General features: G+C 42.1%; 1 protein-coding gene across 1 annotated transcript in view; it reads right to left on the bottom strand.

Annotated features, from left to right (window-relative positions):
• The window catches only part of LOC113877709 (E3 ubiquitin-protein ligase RNF213-like), a 129,071-nt gene that overhangs the window by 71,037 nt on the left and 36,130 nt on the right, over window positions 1-21,904 (bottom strand). The window contains exons 7-19 of the mRNA XM_027518100.1: window positions 20,111-20,391; window positions 18,727-18,983; window positions 17,632-17,829; window positions 15,795-16,017; window positions 15,235-15,290; window positions 13,615-13,768; window positions 12,024-12,200; window positions 7,760-7,849; window positions 6,922-7,044; window positions 5,598-5,778; window positions 4,522-4,695; window positions 4,004-4,141; window positions 642-1,231 (exon numbers count right to left, since the gene is read on the bottom strand). Coding sequence (XP_027373901.1) covers window positions 642-1,231; window positions 4,004-4,141; window positions 4,522-4,695; window positions 5,598-5,778; window positions 6,922-7,044; window positions 7,760-7,849; window positions 12,024-12,200; window positions 13,615-13,768; window positions 15,235-15,290; window positions 15,795-16,017; window positions 17,632-17,829; window positions 18,727-18,983; window positions 20,111-20,391 — 2,642 coding nt within the window. The remainder of the gene's footprint in view (window positions 1-641; window positions 1,232-4,003; window positions 4,142-4,521; window positions 4,696-5,597; window positions 5,779-6,921; window positions 7,045-7,759; window positions 7,850-12,023; window positions 12,201-13,614; window positions 13,769-15,234; window positions 15,291-15,794; window positions 16,018-17,631; window positions 17,830-18,726; window positions 18,984-20,110; window positions 20,392-21,904) is intronic.

A 21,904-nucleotide genomic window follows, 5' to 3' on the forward strand; every position in this document is an offset into this window, starting at 1 on the left:
CACAATTCCTCTACATCTGGGATTCTGCTAAGAAAACCTGTGCAAGAACCCAGCCAGGTGCATCTTGTAAGTTTTCCTGTTTTCTAGATAAAGAAATGACAGTGATCTACTCAAGAACATGCTGCTGGGATTCAAGCTTATGTAATTCCAAACTTTGGGCTAAATTTTAGTCATCATCACACCTGTTCATGCAATAATATAGATCACCATATACCTTAAAAATGCCCACCCTAAAAGTCATAAGGCAAAAGACTCACTTCTTAACTGTAATACAAATAATTTAGCACATACCACACCGAGTTAAGTATTAGCTATGGAAAGTCGACAAAACAAATGGCTTTTTTTGCTTATAGAACCTAAAGAACTCAGGACACTCTTTCCAAATACCTGATGACCACAGAGGATCATTGCCTTTTCCTAAATTCATGATCCTCCTGCTGATCTAAGGAAACCCTCATTAGCCAAAGAACAGTCACACTATTGGTAAACAAAGGTAAAAACAAATATCTTGACATATTTGGGCATCAAATAATACAAATAACCCTGAGTAATCTGTGAACTCATCTTACTCAGTTTTTAAAAGCAAGAAGCCCAGGATCCCTGCCACCCTTATGCCCAGGAGTCCCCAGTAAATAACTTACAAAGCTTAGTAAAGTGTGGAGAACACCGAAGTCACCAGTCAGGCCCAAATTCTCTTTGACCTCCAAGATGACCTTGGCTGAGTCGACAGCCTGATGCAGGTGATGGTATTCCTTGATCTGCTGGACTCGCTCCTTGATCCAATCCTTCTGGTCTCTGGGATCCAGAGCCGACATGATCTGGAGGTCTTCAGTTAGGTCGCTGTATTTATTTACAAAGTCCTTGAAGATGTCATTGATCTCCCCAAAGGTGACCTCCCCTGACTTCAGATCCTGATATAGTTTTGTAAACCTTTTGAAACAAGGACAATATAAATATTCATACACCTCTTCAGGCTGAAATATCTTCCTTTCCAAGTTCTCTTCTGGCTCACTCAGCTCCTGTGCAGCCTTTGCCCAGAAGATTGGGAAGATGTGACTGTCCTTTAGCAAATATGCGTTTCTGGCCATTTCTTGGACTTCGGGGCTCAGGTTATAACATGTTGCCCACGTTGAGTCGAGGGAGGTGGCTGATAAGCTCACTGTCACAACTTGGTTTAACTTTTTCCCACTGAGGTCTTCCGAATATCTTTCAGCAATCTCTCCAAAATCCACTTTTGAAACCATAAGAGAATGTCAAGTCAAACTCTGTTCACAATATCATTTTATTTTACTTTCCCAGTTTTCACTCCCCTTTCTGCTCTTAAGGAAATGCAAGTGGATACACTTGCTGGCATTTTTTCTCAGTGAGCATCCCTAAATCTCCACCCTCCATGAAAAATCAATTTTCATGACAAAGAAGGCTTTGCACCTTCTGGGTGAAGATGGCCATTTGAAATCTGCACATTTCCACTCCCTCCCCAAATCCTGCTGCAATAATAGAACTGAGATTGCTTTTCAAAAGCCATAAAGCAACAAGGCTGTATAGTAAAGGAGACCACAGCAACAAAACTTTGGAACTTGAAAAGCAGATGTGCTGAGGGTAAACAATGTTCCAAGCCTGAGAACTTGGGGTCTTAGCCCATAGTGGGGAATCCTGAGATTCTGCCAGGTGTCTGTCATCACAGAATTTCCCACATGCACAGACCCTGGCTGCACAGATGCTGGAATTTGGGAGGTGGTGATGAAATAAGGAGGACTGGGCTGAAAGTCTGCATAACAAGTCATCAAACAGGCTCATTTTCATCCCCACCCATTCCATACAGCAGGCTGGTGGCACCTCCTCCACCCTGACATGCAACAGGTGGTTTAAGGATAACACAGAGGGCTCTCTGGATTGGGGGGTCTCAGGTACACGGCAGAATAAAGGCATTTCCAGACATCTACTCTTCATCAGGAAGCTAACAGTTGGTATGTGCCACTAAATTTGAGAAGCTAGAAAGGAGAAGAGAGGACACAGGGAGTAGAAGGAAGGACTGGGGCTAGATACACATCTTGGATGCTGAGAACCCTCCAGCCCTCATTGCTATCTTGACTCCTAGAGACGTGGCAGGCAGCCCTATATCTTCCAGGCAAGAGACTGGTGATCTGAGCAGCCCAAGAGAGAGGAGCTAAAGATACAGGCTATTTCAAAGCCTAGCCACTCCATCCTCAGAATCCCCCACCAGGGCGTTAGTCCTCTCTCTTAATATAAACAGATAAAAAAGAATTCTAGACAGAGGGGCAAAGTCTTAAACATGAAAAATAGACATTAAAACATACCAAGAAATAAAAGCAATTTGGAGGAAAGAGGAAACTAAGAAAAAGAAAATCTCTAAATCAAAAATCTTGGAAAGATATGATACTATAACCATTAACCAGAACAGGATAGTATGGAAAAAGGATCACTCAAAGCAAAAAGAGTTCTGTAAATTAAATACAAGTAAGAAGAGAAAGTTAAAAATTTAATGGAAAGCATATAAGGAAAATTAAGGAAATTGCTCAGAAAACAGAACAAAAGGCACAGACATGAAAAATAGGACAGAAAATGTATGGAAGTTAGATGACTATTCCAGGAGGTCCAATATCCAACTGTGCATTCCAGCAAGAGAAAAAGTAATCACTTAACTAACACAAGAAGTTTCCCCAGAACTCAAGGACTTGGATTTCTAGATTACAAAGACCCACTTAAGTATGCCCAGTACAGCAGATGGGTAAGAGACCCATTCCAAGGAACATCATTATGATATTTCAGAATAAGGGGGACAAAAAAAAAAAAAATCTCGAGAGCTTCCAGGGAGAAAATATGTAATCCACAAAGGGTTAGAATCCCAACTGACTCTGAACAGTGACCCTGCAGAGACAATGGAGCCACGAACTCCAAATCCTGAAGGAAAGATCTGCACCAAACAACAGATCTCCTGTGAAGGCAGATGTTTTCAGACAGGCAAGAACTCCTGGGCTCCTTTCTCAGGAGAAACAGAGTGTGTATTTCACTAAAACACAGGAGTGAGAGCAGGGAGCCATGAGACCCAGGATACAGATCCAGCTGAGAAGAGAGGCAAGATACCCCTGCTGCTGCTGCTGCTGCTGCTGCTGCTAAGTCACTTCAGTCATGTCCGACTCTGTGCGACCCCACAGACAGCACAGCCCAACAGGCTCCCCTGTCCCTGGGATTCTCCAGGCAAGAATACTGGAGTGGGTTGCCATTTCCTTCCCCAATGCATGAAAGTGAAAAGTGAAAGTGAAGTCACTCAGTCATGTCCGACTCTAAGCGACCCCATGGACTGAAGCCTACCAGGCTGCTTCGTCCATGGGATTCTCCAGGCAAGAGTACTGGAGTGAGATGCCATTGCCTTCTCTGAAGATACCCCTAGGAGTGCTTATCTCCAGTTTGGCAAGATTCTATCTGAAAAATCAAATGGATCTCCTTTTGAGGAAATTAAAACAGTTGGTAAAGAATCTGGCATTGAATTAAAAAAAATAAATACATTGAAAACAAAGCATAGGACAAGATAATAATTTTAAATCTAGAGAAAACAGTTTGCACAAGAAATAGGAGAGAATCATGGCCTATTTCATGGCTCAGGTGTGAAAAGTGCATTTACACAGATGTGACATTTAAACCCTGAGGACTGATCTAATTCAAATTATGATAAAATTGGAGGAAAAGGAGATAGGAAAGCCTATGTGTAAAAGACAGAAATTTGAAAAATAAGGAGATTTAAATCCTAATTTTCCATAAATGATAATGTTTAAACCTGAAAATCAAGAAGCATGCTATTTTGAGCTATGTCGGTAGTTACCAAAAAGTTTTTAACTTTATTAAAAATTAATACGTTAGAAAAAGCCTCCCTTCCAAGATAAACGGCTGCTACTGTGGTATGTTTTTTTAAATCATATTCTCCTTTGACCTTTCTCCCCTGGGGACCTTTCGATTTTATTTATTTTAATGCTTAAAATGTCACCTTTTATCAGATCTTTTACCCTCCCACACAACTTCAGAAGAGAGTCAACATATGTCTTCTCTTTCTCTAGAGTGTCCAGTTCTTTCTTTCTCAGATTCAGAATGTCTTCTTTCGCTTGGGCTGAAAGACTTTTATTCTCTGGGGGAAAAAAAGGAAAGGAACCCAGTAGAACAAAGAAATTTCCATTTTTTAGCAAGCCATTTCTCAAACTGCCCATGAATATGCCCCACATGCTGGGCTGTGTGATGCCGGGGGCTGCATGCATGGCCACTCCAAGATGTCCCCGTGTCAGCAGCATGGAATAAAAACAACCAGTCCTCTTATGTGGTCAGTATTTTATCACTTTCCCAATATTTTCCTGAAGATTAGAAGTCATCCCCTGTCAACTTTCTGGTGAGAAGAGCCACTCATCATAAAGACCACAAAGATTACGTCTCTAAGACACACAGGTAAACACAGAAGCTTCTTAGCTCCTAAACCCTTAGGAGCCTGAAGTCACATCTCAACTTGATACTTACTTAAATGCCAGAGGTCGAAGAACTGATTCATGTGTTTTACAATCAGCTCCAATTGTCCAACTAAAATCGTTCCATTGATGAGGTCACTTGTAACTTTTGTGAACACAGAGTCCGCAGTGGCCATCAACTTCTTGCCTTCCTTGGTAATATTTGCTAATATTTTCTCATTGGTTCCTGACCAAGTTAAAAACAGAGTTAAAATGGTAGGCACCCCACTTCCTTCTCACATTATTGGATTTCCAATAAATTCTTCATTGCTTTGCCCCAAATTCCATAGAATAAAGCAAAGTCATTCCATATTTCCATCTGGCATCCATCAGCCACTGAGATGCATATGAAAGTAATGATTTCAGTAAGCCCAGACTCTTGCATCTTCCTATACATAGAAAAGTGATAAATTTCTTAACTTGAAAGATCTGGTTTTCCTTAATTAACAATAATCTTTTGACGTTCAGACTACCTGTCCCTTATTGCAAACTTCTATATAGCATGACTCCTACCCCTTCCTCCTTGGAGCAGTTTTCCCAGGGTTGCTTGAGAAGCTGTCCCCTGTGCTTGAAGTCCTAAAAATTCCCATGGGAAAACAAAAACACACACACAACTCTCAACTTTTAGGTTGTGACTGTTTTCTTTAGTTGACATTAACAATGTATCAATATTGGCTCATCAGTTAAAACAATCATGCCACACTGAAGCAAAATATTAATAATACAGGAAATTTTGTGTGTGGAGCAAGTAAATATGGGAACACTGTACTTTCTGCTCAATTTTTCTGTCAACTTAAAGCTGTTCTAAAATATAAGATCTATTAATTTAAAAGACACAAATGTAATCTTTTCAGGACCACTTCAAAGGTACAATGTCAGCACAAAGATGGTGTTCTGCAGGTTTTGCATGAATGGTGGCTTTCAGTGTTAGTTCTTAATTATAATCCAAATGCTCTGAGCCTTCCTGGGTCCTTCCATCCAACATCAACCCAATCTAACTGACTAACAGGTCAAATACTTTGCCCCCAATCTTGAGTCAAGAGGTGCCACTGGACAGAACAGATGTTCCCAGCACCCTCATGAACATACCACACAACTTGAAGAGATGCTTGATGTCTGGCCATATGAGCAGATGATTCAAAACCTCACCCATGTTGTCTACAAATTCCCCTCCACTTCTTGGCCAGGACTTAGTGATCACAGCAGAAACAATGGTGTCACATTTTCGTGAGTTATTATAAGAGATTTTCTCAAGGATACTGGTTTGAGACTATAAGAAAATAAATAAAGAAAGAGACATTTAGAAGATTTTTTGGTTAGTTTATTTTTGAATAACAGAAGTAAATTACTCACCCAACAGCATTTCAGAAATCTCTTATAATTAGTCATGCTGTGCTATGCTTAGTTGCTCAGTGTGTCCGACTCTTTGCCACTCCATGGACTGTAGCCCACCAGGCTCCAATGTCCATGGGGATTCTCCAAGCAAAACTACTGGAGTGCATTGCCATGGCCTCCTCCAGGGGATCTTCCCAACTCAGGAATCAAACCCAGGTCTCCTGCATTGCAGGAAGATTCTTTACAGTCTGAGTTGCCAGGGAAGCCCATGAATATTGGAATGGGTAGCCTATCCCTTCTTCAGGGGATCTTCCTGACCCAGGAATCAAATTGGGGTCTCTTGCATTGCAGGCAATTCTTTACCAGGAAGGCCCATATACAATGTCTCAAAAAAAAAAAAAAAAAGGAGCACCCAAAAGAACAAATAAAATGCTTAAATTTCTTAAAGAATGCTTTTCTCTGGCTCAATGCTATTTTTCTTGGGACTTTTACATTATGAAAAACATCAAACATAATACAAGTAAACTATTAATACGGGTATCTTTTGTATTTTTAACTGAAATTCTTTTAAAGCTGCCTACAAACATCATACATATTTTAATTCTTTTTCTAAGTTAATTGATAAAATCTTTTCAACTGTATGCATTTTTCTTCCATAATGCTTTGTTAACTCAACCCAGGGATGGAACCCAGGTGTCTGGCATTGCAGGCAGATTCTTTACTATCTGAGCCACCAGGGAAGCCCTTATTGCATGCTAAGCTAGTGTTATCAGCAAGCAATAAAACCAAGGATGGGTGGGTGGCATTAATAACAACAGGGAATTTAGGAGCAGCCTGAAAGATTGCTGGAGGTCACACGTGAGCTGCTCTGGTGCCAAACAATAGCAGGAAGCTGAGTGGCATTTCACAGAGTGGGTAGAGAGTACTGGATTTCAGGGTGGGGAGGGAGATGTCCAGAGCCCATACTTTGCATGGGTACCAGGGTCTCAGAACCAGCGGTGCTTAATAACTTTTGGCTGGTGATGTCATAAAGCAAGTGTGAACACAAATGCAGTTCTTAGTGGGAAAGGTTGTTCACCTGGCAGACCAAGCCCACGGCTTCAATGGCACACATCTCAAAGCATTTTGCCACACTGTCTTCTGCACCTGTGGCATCCCAGTTAGAATTGCAGAAGGCACAAATCTGAAAAAAAGGCATCTCCTGCAAGACGGGAAGACAAGGGTGTGAGAGGTTAGGGATGCTGAACTCTCAGACTCTGTGCAATGAAAACACCCTAGTAATTTTCACTTTCCTAATATGGTATTATCAGCTGCCCATTACCTTGGCCTGCTTCTCATCCCGCAAGAAGCATGTCTTCTGCTTCTAACCATTAGACCAAGAAGGCTAAAATTCAAATAAGACCAAAATGGCTAAAATACCCACTTTGCAGGAAAAGCATCTGGCACAGCAGCTTGCCAAAAACAGTACAATTTTTTAAAGGATTTTTTCCTTGCTTCTCTTTCCCTATAAAGACCCATTTAACAATTACACATAAAACTCTCATATCTTCTTTTTTAAAACCTGAATTTTCTAGGGTCACAGGCTTTAATTAAAAATGAGGAGCACTTTTATGTTTTTCCCACTTGTCACTGGGCTTAATAAGGTTCTTGTCACCAACAGGCCACTTAGAGTGACAGCACATAGTTAGTGCCTATTAGAACTCTACCCATGCCCAGGATTCCCCTGGTGCCCAGATCCCATGCCTTTATTCTTCTCTGGTATGTCATCTGTGGTCAAACAATTAAGGCTGAATCAGAAACAGAGTCACCTGAACCCCATGTCCTGTCCACTCAAATGCAGTCATCACGTGTGTTTATTGTTCCTCACGATTTGGTTTTACCAACTTCCGAAAAGAATACCCCTTAATTTTTGGTACCTGTTTGAACCTCCCTTCCAAGTCCCCCAGCAAGGATTCCTTCCAGCCATGCTCCACAGGGAAGTGTATTTCCACCAGTCGCCTCCAGACCTGCAAAACCCACAAGTAAGGGACAGCCAGTAAGACATCTAGTTGCCACAGTGGAATGCTATCAAAGAGCACAGAACTTCAAGGACATCTGGGTTCTGACTTATTTTGTCAATGATCTGCTGTGTCACTGGTGAGTCAGAGCAACCCACATTAGCCTTTAAAACCAAAAGTCCTGACTGGGCCAGGTCACTACTACTGGCCTACCACTAATTTTTATCTAGAAAGGATTTCTCTCCTTTCAGTTGAAGTATTTCGATTTCAAAAGAATTCAAGCAATTGAATTGTTTCAATTTCAAAAGATTACAAACTTAAGTGAAAGTTGCAATAACAGCACAAGGACACCCATTCACCTTTAGCTAGACTCCCCAGTGTTTAAAGTGGCTGCTTTATCTCTCTTTTGTGCTCCCTATAGTCTGTCTAGAAACAGGCATTTTCTCTGCTGATCCATTGGAAAGAAGTTGCAGATATCATGCCTCTTGGCCCCTAAATCCTATGCAGGCATTCTCAACACCCCGGCCCTTCTGCTACACACATAAGTACAAGGGTCACTCTGAGGCCCATTCACTCAGGGGTGACAACTTTCTCTAGGATCGAACCCAGGTCTCTGGCATTGCAGGCAAGCTCTTTACCATCTGAGCTACCAGGGAAGCCCTAGGTAGTCAACTGTTTATATGTACCCCATCTTCCTCTCTAGGAAGTCTCCCTGTCCACATCCCCATTGTTCACTAACACTGCATTTAGCTATTGTGTCTCCTTTCTAGAGGAGTTCTCCAGCCATTTTTTCTTCCTTTGTTTAATGATGTTGACAATGCCTTTTCTTTTCCATTATGGTTGATATGGGATGTTTTAAATAGTTCCCTGTGTTATACAATAGAACCTGCTGTTCCTCTATTTTATATGTAGTAGTGTGTATCTGGGAGAAGGCAACGGCAACCCACTCCAGTACTCTTGCCTGGAAAATCCCATGGGCAGAGGAGCCTGGTACACTGCAGTCCATGGGGTCGCAAAGAGTTGGACACGACTGAGCGACTTCACTTTCACTTTTCACTTTCATGCATTGGAGAAGGAAATGGCAACCCACTCCAGTATTCTTACCTGGAGAATCCCAGGGACGGCGGAGCCTGGTGGGCTGCCGTCTGTGGGGTCGCACAGAGTCGGACACAACTGAAGCAACTTAGCAGCAGCAGCAGCAGCAGCAGCAGTGTGTATCTGTTAATCCCCAACTCCTAATTTATCCTTCCACCACCCTCTTTCCCTTTTGGTAACCACAAATCTGTCTGTCTCTGCTTCGTAAATAAATTCACTTGTGTCATATTTTAGATTCCACATACAAGTGATATTATATGGTGTTTGTCTTACTTTGCTTAATATGATAACCTCTAAGTCCATCCATGTTGCTGCAAATGGCATTATTTCATTCTTTTTTTGGCTAAGTAGTAGCCAATTGAAAGTGTTAGTTGCTCAGTCATGTCAGACTCTTTGAGACCCCATGACTGTAGCCTGCCAGGCTCCTCCGTCCATGGGATTGTCCAGACGAGAATACTGGAGTGTGTTGCCATTTCCTTCCCCAGAGGATCTTCCTGACCTAAGGATCGAACCCAGGTCTCCCACAGTGAAGGCAGACTCTTTACCATCTGAGCTACCAGGGAAGCCCTTGGTAGTCAATTGCTTATATGTACCCCATCTTCTTTATCCATTCATCTGTTGATGGACATTTAGGTTGCTTCCATGTTTGGACTATTGTAAATAGTGCTGCTATAAACATAGGGGTGCATGTATCTTTCTGAATTTTTACTTTTCTCCAGATATATGCCTAGGTGTGAGATTGCTGGATCATATGGCAGATGTTGACAACTTTGAAAAGTTCAGGTTGGCTGTCCTTTGGACTACCTCTCAATATGATCTGTCTCAACTCTTCCAGGATTAGATTCAGGAGCAAGAACATTAAGAAGTTGAGCTGCACTGAAAATGTCCTTTTCATAAGTCATGCAGGGTAGAATAGCAGCACCTTCCCCTGCTCACCTGCTCTCTCAGGTGACTCCCCCAAGGAGGCCAGGAGACTCCTTGCCATGTCTGTCCCTTGAGAAAGTGCTCACTCCTTGGTATTAAAGTGTAATCTGTGGTAGGTCCTCTGGGATGCCTATACCCTGACACTTTTAATCTACTCATTTCAGCATTCCTGGATGACTCTTACCTGAGTCAATCATTACTGCTATGTCATGAATTGATGGGTTTTTCATGTGGTTACGTTTGTTTTTAAACATAAATCAATAAATTTTAATAAAACAGAGTACAAAAAGTTATTGCTGTTGTTACAAATTCCGCATTGTAATGAACCTTTGAGAAACTACCACTTATTGAGTTTTAATGTAACATCAAAGAAGTAAATTCATTAAAGCCTATTTAAATGTATTTTCCTTTTGCAACTATGCATCTGTGTGACACTAGATTTTCCTCATGTACTTTAAGCAAAACAACAAATTGCAAGAGATTGAACATAGAGCCGATGTGAGAATCCAGTTGTCTTCCACTGGGTTCAATGTTAAAGAGACTTGCAAAAAATGTAAAATAATGCCATAATTCTCACTAAATTTTTTTTGGCTGTGGAAATGATCTTTTGTAAGATTATGGTGTTTGATGGTTTTCTGTTCCAATTGTTTCTTCTACATTTATTGGTCAGCATTCTTCTATAAAAAAAATTTCTCTTTTCTCCTTTTTTTTTCTGAAAGTATGTTTAAAATTTTAATGAATTATAATCCTCTCCTGGTCATGACTCATTTTGACATTTAAATTGCCTCAGATTTGACTAGTGGGAGCCCCTGCAGGTTAGTTTCTGGTTTCTATTTTATAAAATTTAGTAATTTTAGATGTACAGAAATATTACAAAGTATGGAGAGTTCCAGATACTCTCAGCCCAATTTCCGAGTACCAACACCTTGCGAAGCCATAGTATAGTTGGCAAAACTAAGAAATTAGCATTTATAGATTACTATGAAGAAAACCATTGACTTTATTTGGATTTCCCCACTGTTTCCCACAATCACACTTTTGCCATCCAGGATCTAACCTAGGATATCACATTGGATCTAGTCCTGTCTCCTTGTGACATGTTACCACTCAACTTGAAGCAATTGTTTTAAAGTTTTCTTTATTTTTGGCTGTGCTGAGTCCTTGTTGCTGCGCACGAGCTCTCTCTGCAGAAAGTGGGGGCTACTCATTAGTTGCAGTGTACAGGTTTCTCATTGCGATGGCTTCTTTTATTGCGGAGCATGGGCTCTAGGCATGTAGGCTTCAGTAGATGTGCCACATGGGCCTAGTTGCTCCTTGGCATGTGGGATCTTCCCAAACCAGGAATCAAACCTGTGTCCCCTGCATTGGCAGGCAGATTCTTAAGCACTGGACTATAGGAGGGCCCTAAAGTACTTTTCCTTTAAGGCAATACAAGGTATTCGAGGCTGGCCTTGCGCTTCTTCAGTTCCACCTCTAGAATCTGCTGTTGTTTCCAGAGGAGATTTATTTTTTGGGAGGGGGATGGCATTTAGAAGCCATGGCTGAGTGTGCTCACAGACCTAGGTGTTACGATCTCTAGGCCTTTTCAGAGGTTCAAACTAGGAACTGTTGTTGCTTTTTAAATCATACTCACAGTATACGATGATCCTATTAAAGTACTGCTGGAAGGCAACGGCCTACTGAAGGCTGGCACAATGAAGTCAGGGGGCCACTTGCTTGGTTTGCTTGCGGCATTTTCTAGAACTTTGTTCTAGAGCCAACAGTCTTTAGGCCCTTTCTCCTCCTTCCCAGGACAGGATTCTGTGCACATCTCGGTTTCTGGAAGCTCTCACTGCCTCCCAACCTTTTGGATCTGATTTCTAATTTCCTCACCTTCAGCTGCCGCTCAGCCCAGTTTCCCTTTCATGGAGGTCTTGCTCTCATCTTATTTTCTACTATCAGCATCATAACCTGACCCATAACCGTAGCACAGCATCAGACGTGAATGCCCTTCCCCACTGGCCACCATGTCCCAACAAGCTCTGTTGCCCCATCCCGCCACCTCACCACTGATGTGGGGACCACAGTCCACCCACCAGGGAGCCCATGCTCTCAGTCCTGTTAGGGGAGCAGCTGTCCATTCTGCAGAGGAGACCCCTGTGTCCCCTCCACTGGACTGGCTTACCTCAATCTCCTCGCTGTAAGCGAAGGTGACAGGTGAAAAATAAAAATACCCAGCCTGGAACATGCTCTTCTTAAAATTTTTCCGAAGCCAAGATCTTGTAGCAGCGAGGGTCCCCTGGAAGACCGTTTTTACTGAATACTTCTTTCCAGTTTCATTTCCAGGCCCTCCTGCTGAATCCTGTCACCACAAGAGAGAGATGGAGTTGAACTGACCCCACACGGCAGACCCAAAGGATCATCCAGATACTTCTCCACCCGCCTCTGTGGCTGATGCCACCTGAGCACCCGGCAGAACCTGCACATTCACAGCACTTTCATTTCCCTGGCGTTCGGGTTCACTCTGGGTGGACAGCATGGGGGTCGAGGTAGGAGAAGCAGTGGCATGGATGCCCCCTCAAGTGACCCCAGGTAACTATTATAGAGGTGATGCTGCCTCGCCAACCAGTAGACCTCTTGGACTCTGAACGGAGAAAGGCTGACAGACACGGAGAAGGGGCACCACGGGCTCAGAGCTTCCAGAAGCTCAGAGAGCCAAGCTCGTGTAAACCCTGTCCCCAAGTGACATGCTAGGGCCAGGAGGAAACCCATGTCCCCACCCCTGGGACTCTTTCCTGAAAAGCCTCGTTTCCCTGGGGTCAACTGATAAATATCAAATTTCTTGAACACAGTTTATCTAGAAATTGGCACCTGCCTATGATGGTTTAAATAATACCTGCTTCAGGAGAAAGCAATCATCTTACCAATAAGACCTATTTTTAAATGTTCCCTTGGTATTTTAAAGAAGAAAAACTAAAAGGAACAAAGTTAAAACATACACTTAATTATTTTGCATCATGAATGTCAGAGTTTTGACTTGTCAAATGGTTAACAAATAAATGGTTGATCTAAATAGGAAATTGTCTATCGCCTTCATGTGGAAGCTCAAACTCCACTGGGTGAAGACCACACAATGGGAATAAATGAGCTGTGGACACTCGCAACATCACAGCTGGATCTCAGAGGTGTCGTGCTGAGTGACGAAACCCAGACACAAAAAAGGAAAGAGTTCCAAGACAGGTAAAACTAACTTGTGATGGTAGTAATCAGGATAGTGCTTACCACTGGGAGGTGTGGAGGGAGGGGGCACAGAACTCTGGATTGTTCTGGAAGGTGGTGTTTCTATGGAAAGGCTCTGGGTATGCACTGAGGTGTGTGGACCTTGCTACTGTATTTGAGTTTCAGTGAACAGGAAAAAGGCTCAGGTGGGAAAGATTAGGCATGAACATGCATTTGGGTGGGGAGATTCTTGCTTGAAGTCCTGGCCACTTGCAGGGTTCTTGAATTTACCCAGTCACAGCTAATACTCTACATTTTAATTCCTACACTGCCTTCTTCCTCTCTTCTTCCCTTCAGCATAAGCCCTGGTTTACCAAAATAGCCTCATGAACAGGACAAAGCCCAGCATCAGGTATATACTGACATATCTGTTGGCAGAACCAGATGCTCTGTCATTCCAATAATCCTAGAATCAGCCTATCTCCTTTTTGAATAGAGGATGCCTCAGGTTCCATTGTTCTCCTCAGTACGACATTATGTGTACGTGTTCCACTTACCACTAGAGGTTTAAGTATAATAATTCTGCGAACAATCTCAGCAGATAAGGCAGGCATCTCATAAAACGTGTGGGCTTTTGATATTCTGCAGGTAGTTTCATGAAGTTTCAGGCACACAATCAAGTAGGGCTGTATCAAGGGCTCCTCAAGAATCCTAACCCACAAAGAGTTGAGAGAAATGAATGAAATAATTTACGAGGAATTAGCAAACAGTACCCATTATTCATGATGAGTTCCTTCCCTTTAAAATGCCGACAAGGAAGGCATGTACTCGATCCCATTTGGATAACATCCAGAACATTTCCATTTATGCTGAACTTGTGGCTAAGATAAAAAGGAAAAAAAAGTCCTTTTGGCTTGCCTCTATGGTCTGAACTATTTTAACAAAAGCAAATTAAACTATTTCCAAGTGTATTCCTTTATTTGAAAAAAATTTTAAGGATGTAAATTACCAAAGATTCAAATATACTCTAAGTTTTTAAAAAATCAGGGAGATACAGGAGGGAGAAAGAGAAAGAAATGCTAGAAGTATATGTCCTGTGCATGAAATCTCTTCCAGTTCTGTGTGGACCTGCTTATTGGCTGATACATGACTAGAGCTGAGAGTTAGGGGGCTGATCAGAAGAGGGTTTAGAAAGCAGCAAGAGAAAGGAATTACTAGGGCAATTCTGCAATACACAGAATGAAATGGGGTCCATGAAGTCCCAGGCTTGGTGTTAATAAAGATCTGACACTCCCACCTCCACCCTGAACACCCTAAGAATTCAGGTGAGGCGATCCTGGCAGTGCTCTGAGAATCTAAAAAATTACCTTCTCTCTCACATGTACATTTCTGTTGTTTTGCATTTTTTACACTGAGTCTTCAGAGTGTCAGAGCTCACACAAATTTGCAGAAGCAAATGATTTCAGATAATTATGGAAAGCTACTTTTGATTTTTGTTAAGGATTTTTGCATCTATGTTCATCAGTGATATTGGCCTGTAATTTTCTTTTTTTGTGGCATCTTTGTCAGGTTTTGGTATTAGGGTGATGGTTTTGTAATCAACTTCCCTGACTTGCAAAAAATTTGAAGTCTAAATGCTGATGAGATGGTGATCACTGAAAAATAAATGACAAAATGCACAGGAAAAAATGGAAATAAATCAAAACCATATCAGCTTATTTCTATGCTCTTCTCTTTTTAAAAAAGTAGGGTGATTACATCAATACCTTGAAAAAAGAAGTGGAATATATGTTAATTTATGGCCTTACATTAATGACAGCAAATATGGCATAAGGAGAAGGCAATGGCACCCCACTCCAGTGCTCTTGCCTGGAAAATCCCATTGGACAGAGGAGCCTGGCGGGCTGCAGTCCATGGGGTCGCTAAGAGTCGGACACAACTGAGTGACTTCCCTTTCACTTTTCACTTTCATGCATTGGAGAAGGAAATGGCAACCCACTCCAGTGTTCTTGCCTGGAGAATCGCAGGGACGGGGGAGCCTGGTGGGCTGCCATCTATGGGGTCGCACAGAGTCAGACATGACTGAAGCAACTTAGCAGCAGCAGCAGCAGCAGCATATAGCCAATCATAAGGGATAACCCTATGCAAGAGAGACTGCATTTTACTTTTCTACTTACTTTTCCTGATAAATATCCAGAAGGTGCAACAGCATTTTAAAAGTATTCTTAATATTCTAGAGTTGGGAATAAGAGAAAAAAAGGGGAAGATTTAATCATGATGCCAACATCTTTGCTAAAACAGAACCAAAAATCCAATATAATTAGGTACAATAATAATTTTCTTTCTATAAACAAATTTTAAGGGGCTCAAATACTAGTCTTTTACAAATAAAACTCAGGATTTAAAATTATACCATTTTTTCCACCCCCAAAATGGGAAAAGACAGATAGCAATTAGGAAGTGGACCAGCATGCAGGATAACTTCTAACCCTGACTTGCACAGTCTCACATACCCAAGACTATTGTTTTCTTGAATTCCATTTAGTGAAACAGAATAAACTCAAGTAAATCAAACTTTTACCCTAAGAAATATTGACCACACCGCCACCAGGTCTCTTATTTCTAAGTCTTTTACCACGTCAGGTTTTCAGAAAAGGAAAATCACAAACTCTGACTAATTAGTTCTTGACTTGCTTTTGTTAAGCAAAGACTCAAGAGCCGATTCCAGGGAACAAACCTGGAGGTTTCTGTTGGAGATTTTCTCAAGTCCTTTGAGCCGGTACCAAGTCCCTAGAAGACAATCCAGGACATGCGGGGGAGACTGACTCAGGTAATCGATGAAGTGTTCCATGTAAGGAGCCAGGTTACTCAGAGGAAGCAAACTGAACCAGGATCGGAACAGAAACTCATCCACATTCAGCAAATGTCTGTTCTTTCTCATTAACTCGAGTAATTCTTTCCTATATAAGGGAAAATTGGAACAGAAAAAAAAAGATCAGCAGCGAGGTCCATAAAACAGATGAAGGTAATTAAAATGTATCTTACAAGAGATCTAGAAAGTTCCTATTTCAAAAATATTTGAAATGCCAAGAACTCAAATGAGAAGTAAACAATAATATATTAAGAATTCAGCAACATAAATGAACTCTGAGGACATGATGCTCGGTGAAATTGGCCACTCACAAATGGACAAATACACTGACTATATATATACATACATCATATATATATATATATATATGCATACACACAAGTACACACCAGTTCTTCTTTATCCATTCATTTGTTGACAGACACTTAGGTTGTTTCCACATCCTGGCTGGTGTGAATGATGTTGCAATGAACATAGGGGTGCAGATATCTCTTTGAGATATTTATTTAATTTCCTTGGGAAATACACCCACAAGTAGGATTGCTGGATCATATGGCAGTTCTTTGTTTAAATTTTGATACTGTTTTCCATTGTGGGTGCAATGATTTATGAACTAAACTTGTCAATGAGTGAATAAGCAAGTGCCTGGATCAAATAGCTTATGTGGACCCAGTCCAGAGAAGGCCTTTAAATTATTCTGTTCTGTAATACCGTCCTGGAGACCCAAAAAGATGATGATGGGAAAGTATAGCAGAGTGCCACAGAAGTGACAGACACTACAAGAAACACATGGAAAAAGCATCACTATATACTAAAGGTCACTATTGCCTGAAAAACACAATCTTTAAGACCAATTCTAATGTTTGTCATTTTCTCTCTCATCATCTAAATATCTTCTACATAGTCAGTCTTCTAGATAAATGTCCCTGGAAAGGCATTTAAATACATACATATATATATATATATATTTATATTTATATAAATCTTATTTTGGCTTTAAAATGCTCTAATAATACTGAGGAATCAATAACTTAATTTGGCTCACTCACTATTTCAATCCCTAAAAGTGTATAGGCTAGATCCTATTGGATAGGAGAGGGGGATAGATGAGACTTGGAATAGTTTCTCTGACAAAAGACAAAGTAAATGGGGGATGTTTTCTTTGTTTGGAAATAAGTGCTAGTATTAAATTTTTGAACTGAATTTGTATTTTCTATTAAATTTTTGTACTTAAATTTGATTTACCATTTTTTTAATGGATTGTGCTTTCTATGTCTTCTCTAAGAAATCTTTGCTTGTCTCAAAATAGTACTTCACTGCCTAAAGATGTATACCTACAATGTGCAAAACGTACAGTGCTTTATGCTAATTATATCTCAATAAAACTGAAAACAAATGTCATATCATTTGTGGCTGACTTTTAAGCATATAAGCACCCAAATAATCACATTTGGATAAAACCCTGCAAATACATAGGCCAAAGTGTTAACAGCAATGATTATCTCTGTGGTTGCAGGCCATTTTTGTAGTTTCCAATTTCTTGCATGTTTCAAACTCTTTAAAGAAGTAATTTTAAAGGGAGCAATATATTACTTCCATCACTAGAAGGAAGGGTAAGTGGACATTGGAAGTCCACTGGAGATCTTGGAAGCACAGTTATGATTCTAAAATTTATATACACAAGTGCAGGTCCAAAACTTACTGATCTGGTCTTGTTTCCCGAAACTCCGAGAAGGAGATGCCTTCAAGGGCTGCCCAGGTGTCCTCAGGCTGCGTGACTGAGCCCTGGGCTGGCGGGGACAGGTCCATGCAGTGGTGCAGCACAGGCAGGGCACACACCCAAAAGTCAACCTTTTTGTCCATGCACATTTGGCACAGGTTTACCAAGGACACTCGCCAGCTAGAAAGGGAACAGAAATCCCACATGAGTCCATTCTCTGTGACAGTGGGAGAGACAAACATTCAGAGAGGCTTGTGATCTACAAAAGGTGCCCAGTGTCAGAGCTGCAGCTTGAACACAGGTCGTCTGGCAACAGTAAATCTACATGTGAAGCAACTTTTTACATGTAAGTGGGGAGCCTGTAAATAATACATGCCATGTTCCTTACAATCACAAAACGTGCATTTTCTCAAGACCTGGAAACACATGTACATTTGCCAGCATTTCTTTTCTCTTTCAAAATGAACAGGATTTAACTGGGTGTTTAAAATTTGTAAAACCAGGAGGCAAGTGTCCATTAAGACTGGCTGCTCAGAGAAGTATATATTATTCTTGAGTTCAATTCAAACAGCTGTAGAAAAAAGACCTGGGATTCAACAGAGGGTTCTGGGGAGGCACCTCCACCCAGTGAAACTTAAATGCATTCAGGATATGATGCAGCCTCCACACTACCAGTGCTCCCAGCCCAGTGCAACGGGCATGGTGGTGACTCCTGGACTGGGAACAGTGGTGGCAGAGGCCACGGGGAGGTCATTCATGATGGTTCCACACTAGCTTCATTGTCTTACCATGACACCCACCTCCCCTCAAATACAGGCCCGCCGAGCTGAGACATGATACACTGTAAAGCTGCTCAAAAGCAAATATTCAATAGAATGTGTAATAAAATGAAACATAGTACATAGACCAGAAAAAGGCTAGTGGTATAAACACTAAAATGACAACAGTGAGTGGTAAAATTACGAGTGGTTTTTATTTCTTGTACGTTTTCATCCATTCTATGACAAATACTTATTTTTATAATCAGATAAAAACCATTAGAGAGCTAGGAAATCTTTACATAGACACACACAATACCTCTGAGATGTTTCAAGGATGTCTTTCAGGTCCTTGGGAAAGGTGCCTAGTGAATTGGTGTCCAAGCGGAGGAGGTGACAGAGTGAGGCCAGGTCATTTTCCAATAAGAGAAAGTCGAATTTTTCCACTAAGAAAAGGACAATCATGCCCATTCCCAATTTACTCTTCACTGGGTAGTCTTCAGGCAGAGGGTCCCCACTGGTTTCCAGAAATGGTGCCATTTTCTTTGTCACACACTCCCACAGGTGCTTCCTCACCTGGTCCCAGGAGAAAAGGAAAACACATAACCATGGCGTTGAACCCACCAGAGGTGTTAGGACCTGCCTGTCAGCCGAGCAGGGGCCTGATGAATGAGGAGCAGGAAAATCTCTGGGGAGGAGTCACCCTCCACCTGCCTCCTGACTAAACCCTGAGCATCCCCTTGCCCTGGGACTTTGGGAGGTGCCACAAGTGGTATGTCCAGAGGCCTCAGCATGCTGGAGAGGACTCAGGTGGGGGTTCTGAGCCTTATAAGGGTTCACATGGCTCTAAGTCTGTCTCAAAAATGCCTAAGCTATACCACTGAGCAGGTGGAGATACAGTGAAGGAAGGTTCCAACCTTCTTTCCACTCTTCCCCAGGAGAGATAAGAAGGTGGGAGCAGTGGCAGAGCTGGGTCTAGGTGAACAGGTAAAAACTTCCTAGGAAGAAGAAAAAACTGGAGCGAACAGAGAATTCCCTAGACGGGGCACAAGGAGAAAGGGGGCTGAAATAGCCTGACCCTATCCACCAGTGTATTAAAAAGCAGACATCACTTTGCAGATAAAGGTCCATCTAGTCAAAGCTATGGTTTTTTCAGTAGTCATGTGTGAATTTGAGAGTTGGACCATAAAGGAAGATGAGTGCAGAAGAAGTAATGTTTTCGAACTGTGGTGCAGGAAAAGACTTTTGAGAGTTCCTTGAACAGCAAGGAGATCAAACCAGTCAACCCCAAAGGAAATCAATATTTCTGAATATTCATTGGGAGGACTGATGCTGAAGCTAAAGCTTCAATACTTTGGCCATCTGATGCAAAGAGCTGACTTATTGGAAAAGACCCTGGTGCTGGGAAAGATTGAGGGCAGGAGGAGAAGGGGGGCACAGAGGATGAGATAGTTGGATGGCATCATCGATTCAATGGACATGACTTTGAGCAAACTCTGGGACATAGTGAAGGACAGGGATGCCTGGTGTGCTGCAGTCCATGGGGTCGCAAAGAGTCAGACATGACTGAGCGACTGAACAACAACAACAATCCACCTGGTTCACTGAGTCTAGGGGTCATCTGGACACTAGGAGGTGGAGTGGTGCTGAGTACCCAGGTGGTAGAAAAGAGAGCTATCACTGACACCCCTGAGACATGGTACCTCCTCTTTGTAGCGCAGAGCACTCCATGGCTGTTCTTCTCCTTCATAAGTCATGGGTACATGAATGACAGAATAAAACTGCTGGAACTGGGTGAAAAAGTTCTTTAAATTGATGGCATTCCAGGTCTCAAGGATGCTGAAGATGCTGTCCAACATGACTGCAGCTGCGATCTGCTTCCCTTTCATCAAGTCTTTCCTTGTACCATCTGTTATATAATTCATCAATTTCTTAAGTGTCCCAGGGGGCTTCATACAAATTATATCATCGTACTGATGCCAGTCTAAGAGTAAAGAGAATATCATACTTAAGGGCATCGAAACATGCTAGACCTTAACACTCTACCCTGGAAGGCTGACCAGAAAAAATAAGATGAAGGTGCCAAAAATGGAAGAAAGGAAAATTACAGAATGTGGTAAACAGAAGGCAGCCAGCACTCACTCACCCTGGTACCCAGCCACAAATGAGCAATGTGGGGCCTGACCCTGGAGGTAGCACAGATGTTTAGGACGAGTAACCTAGACACTCCACAGTGAATTGAGTGAGGCCCAAGCTCACACCATTCATCTGCCCTGAGAATACTGAAATCATGTCCATGTTGAACTAGACAGCTCAACCATTTGGTACATTAGTTCCTTAGAAAATGACCACATGGAAGTAAAAAATTACGTACTGAAACTTCATCACTCACTAGGAATTGTGCACCATTTTGGTATGTTACTTGGTGCAAGAGCTCCTTTCCTCTGTCCTGGGAACCATGGTGCCCACTCCACGAAGGATGGTACAGGTCACACAGCAGACAAAACAGCATTCAACATGGGGCAAGGGTTGAACTCATAGCTGCTCTTATAACCAGCTGAAACGATATGCGTACAGACCTAGAAAACCCAGGAAAATCAACTGCCAAATAATTAGAAGGCAAAGAGACCAGTGAGACACCAGAGGCAACACAGGTGCATAAACATAGCCATGAAAATCAGAAAGTTGAGCCTCTAGATAGGCCTCCTGATGCTTGTTGCCCAGGCTGTCTTTGCTGGAAGTCCCTGCTCACCCATCCCTGTCCCATCCAGCCCTGTCTGGCGATAACTAGGAATCACTGTTTGGATCTGACCTCAGGCGTCAGCTCCTGTGGAAGCATTCCCTGCTCCCTGTGCCCCTCACAAGTGGGGGACACAATGGCTCTCTCTGTTTTATAAAAACTTTCTTCCAGAGAAAAGGTGAGTGAGAGATGATGGTCTAGGCCAGTGCCATGGAGATTGTGAGAGTGCCAGATTGTGAGAGTGCCAGTCAGTGTCCTGGGCTCAGGACACCCTCAACGCCAGGACAGTGGGGCAGGGAGGGACATTATGGTCTTGGTCTCAAGACTCTACTAGAAGAATAAAATATTTAAGCTCCAACCTCCTAGAGAAAAGAGAAAGAAAGTTAAAAAGTTAGAAAAAGTACAAAAAATAACAAGGAAACAAACTAGACAGAAAAGACATGATAATTAGTCAAAAGTGAGTCTCCCATTGACAGTCACAATCCATGCCAATGGGCTAAATTCCTTAAAATATGATCATATTGAGAATTTCCCTGGTTGTACAATGGTTAGGACTCCCCACTTCCACTGCAGGGACAAGGTTTTGATCCAAGGTCTGGGAACTAAGATCCCATAAGCCACACAGCAGTGGAGGGGGGTGGGGGTAGGGGGTGGGGGTGGTGGGGGTGGGGGAATGATCAGACTGAATGGGGAAGAAAAGAAAACAAACCAACAAAAGTCCAGCAAAACAGGGATGTGGCTGGAACAGCTGAATCTG

This window comes from Bos indicus x Bos taurus, chromosome 19 (assembly GCF_003369695.1).
Source record: "Bos indicus x Bos taurus breed Angus x Brahman F1 hybrid chromosome 19, Bos_hybrid_MaternalHap_v2.0, whole genome shotgun sequence".
Lineage (NCBI taxonomy): Eukaryota > Metazoa > Chordata > Mammalia > Artiodactyla > Bovidae > Bos > Bos indicus x Bos taurus.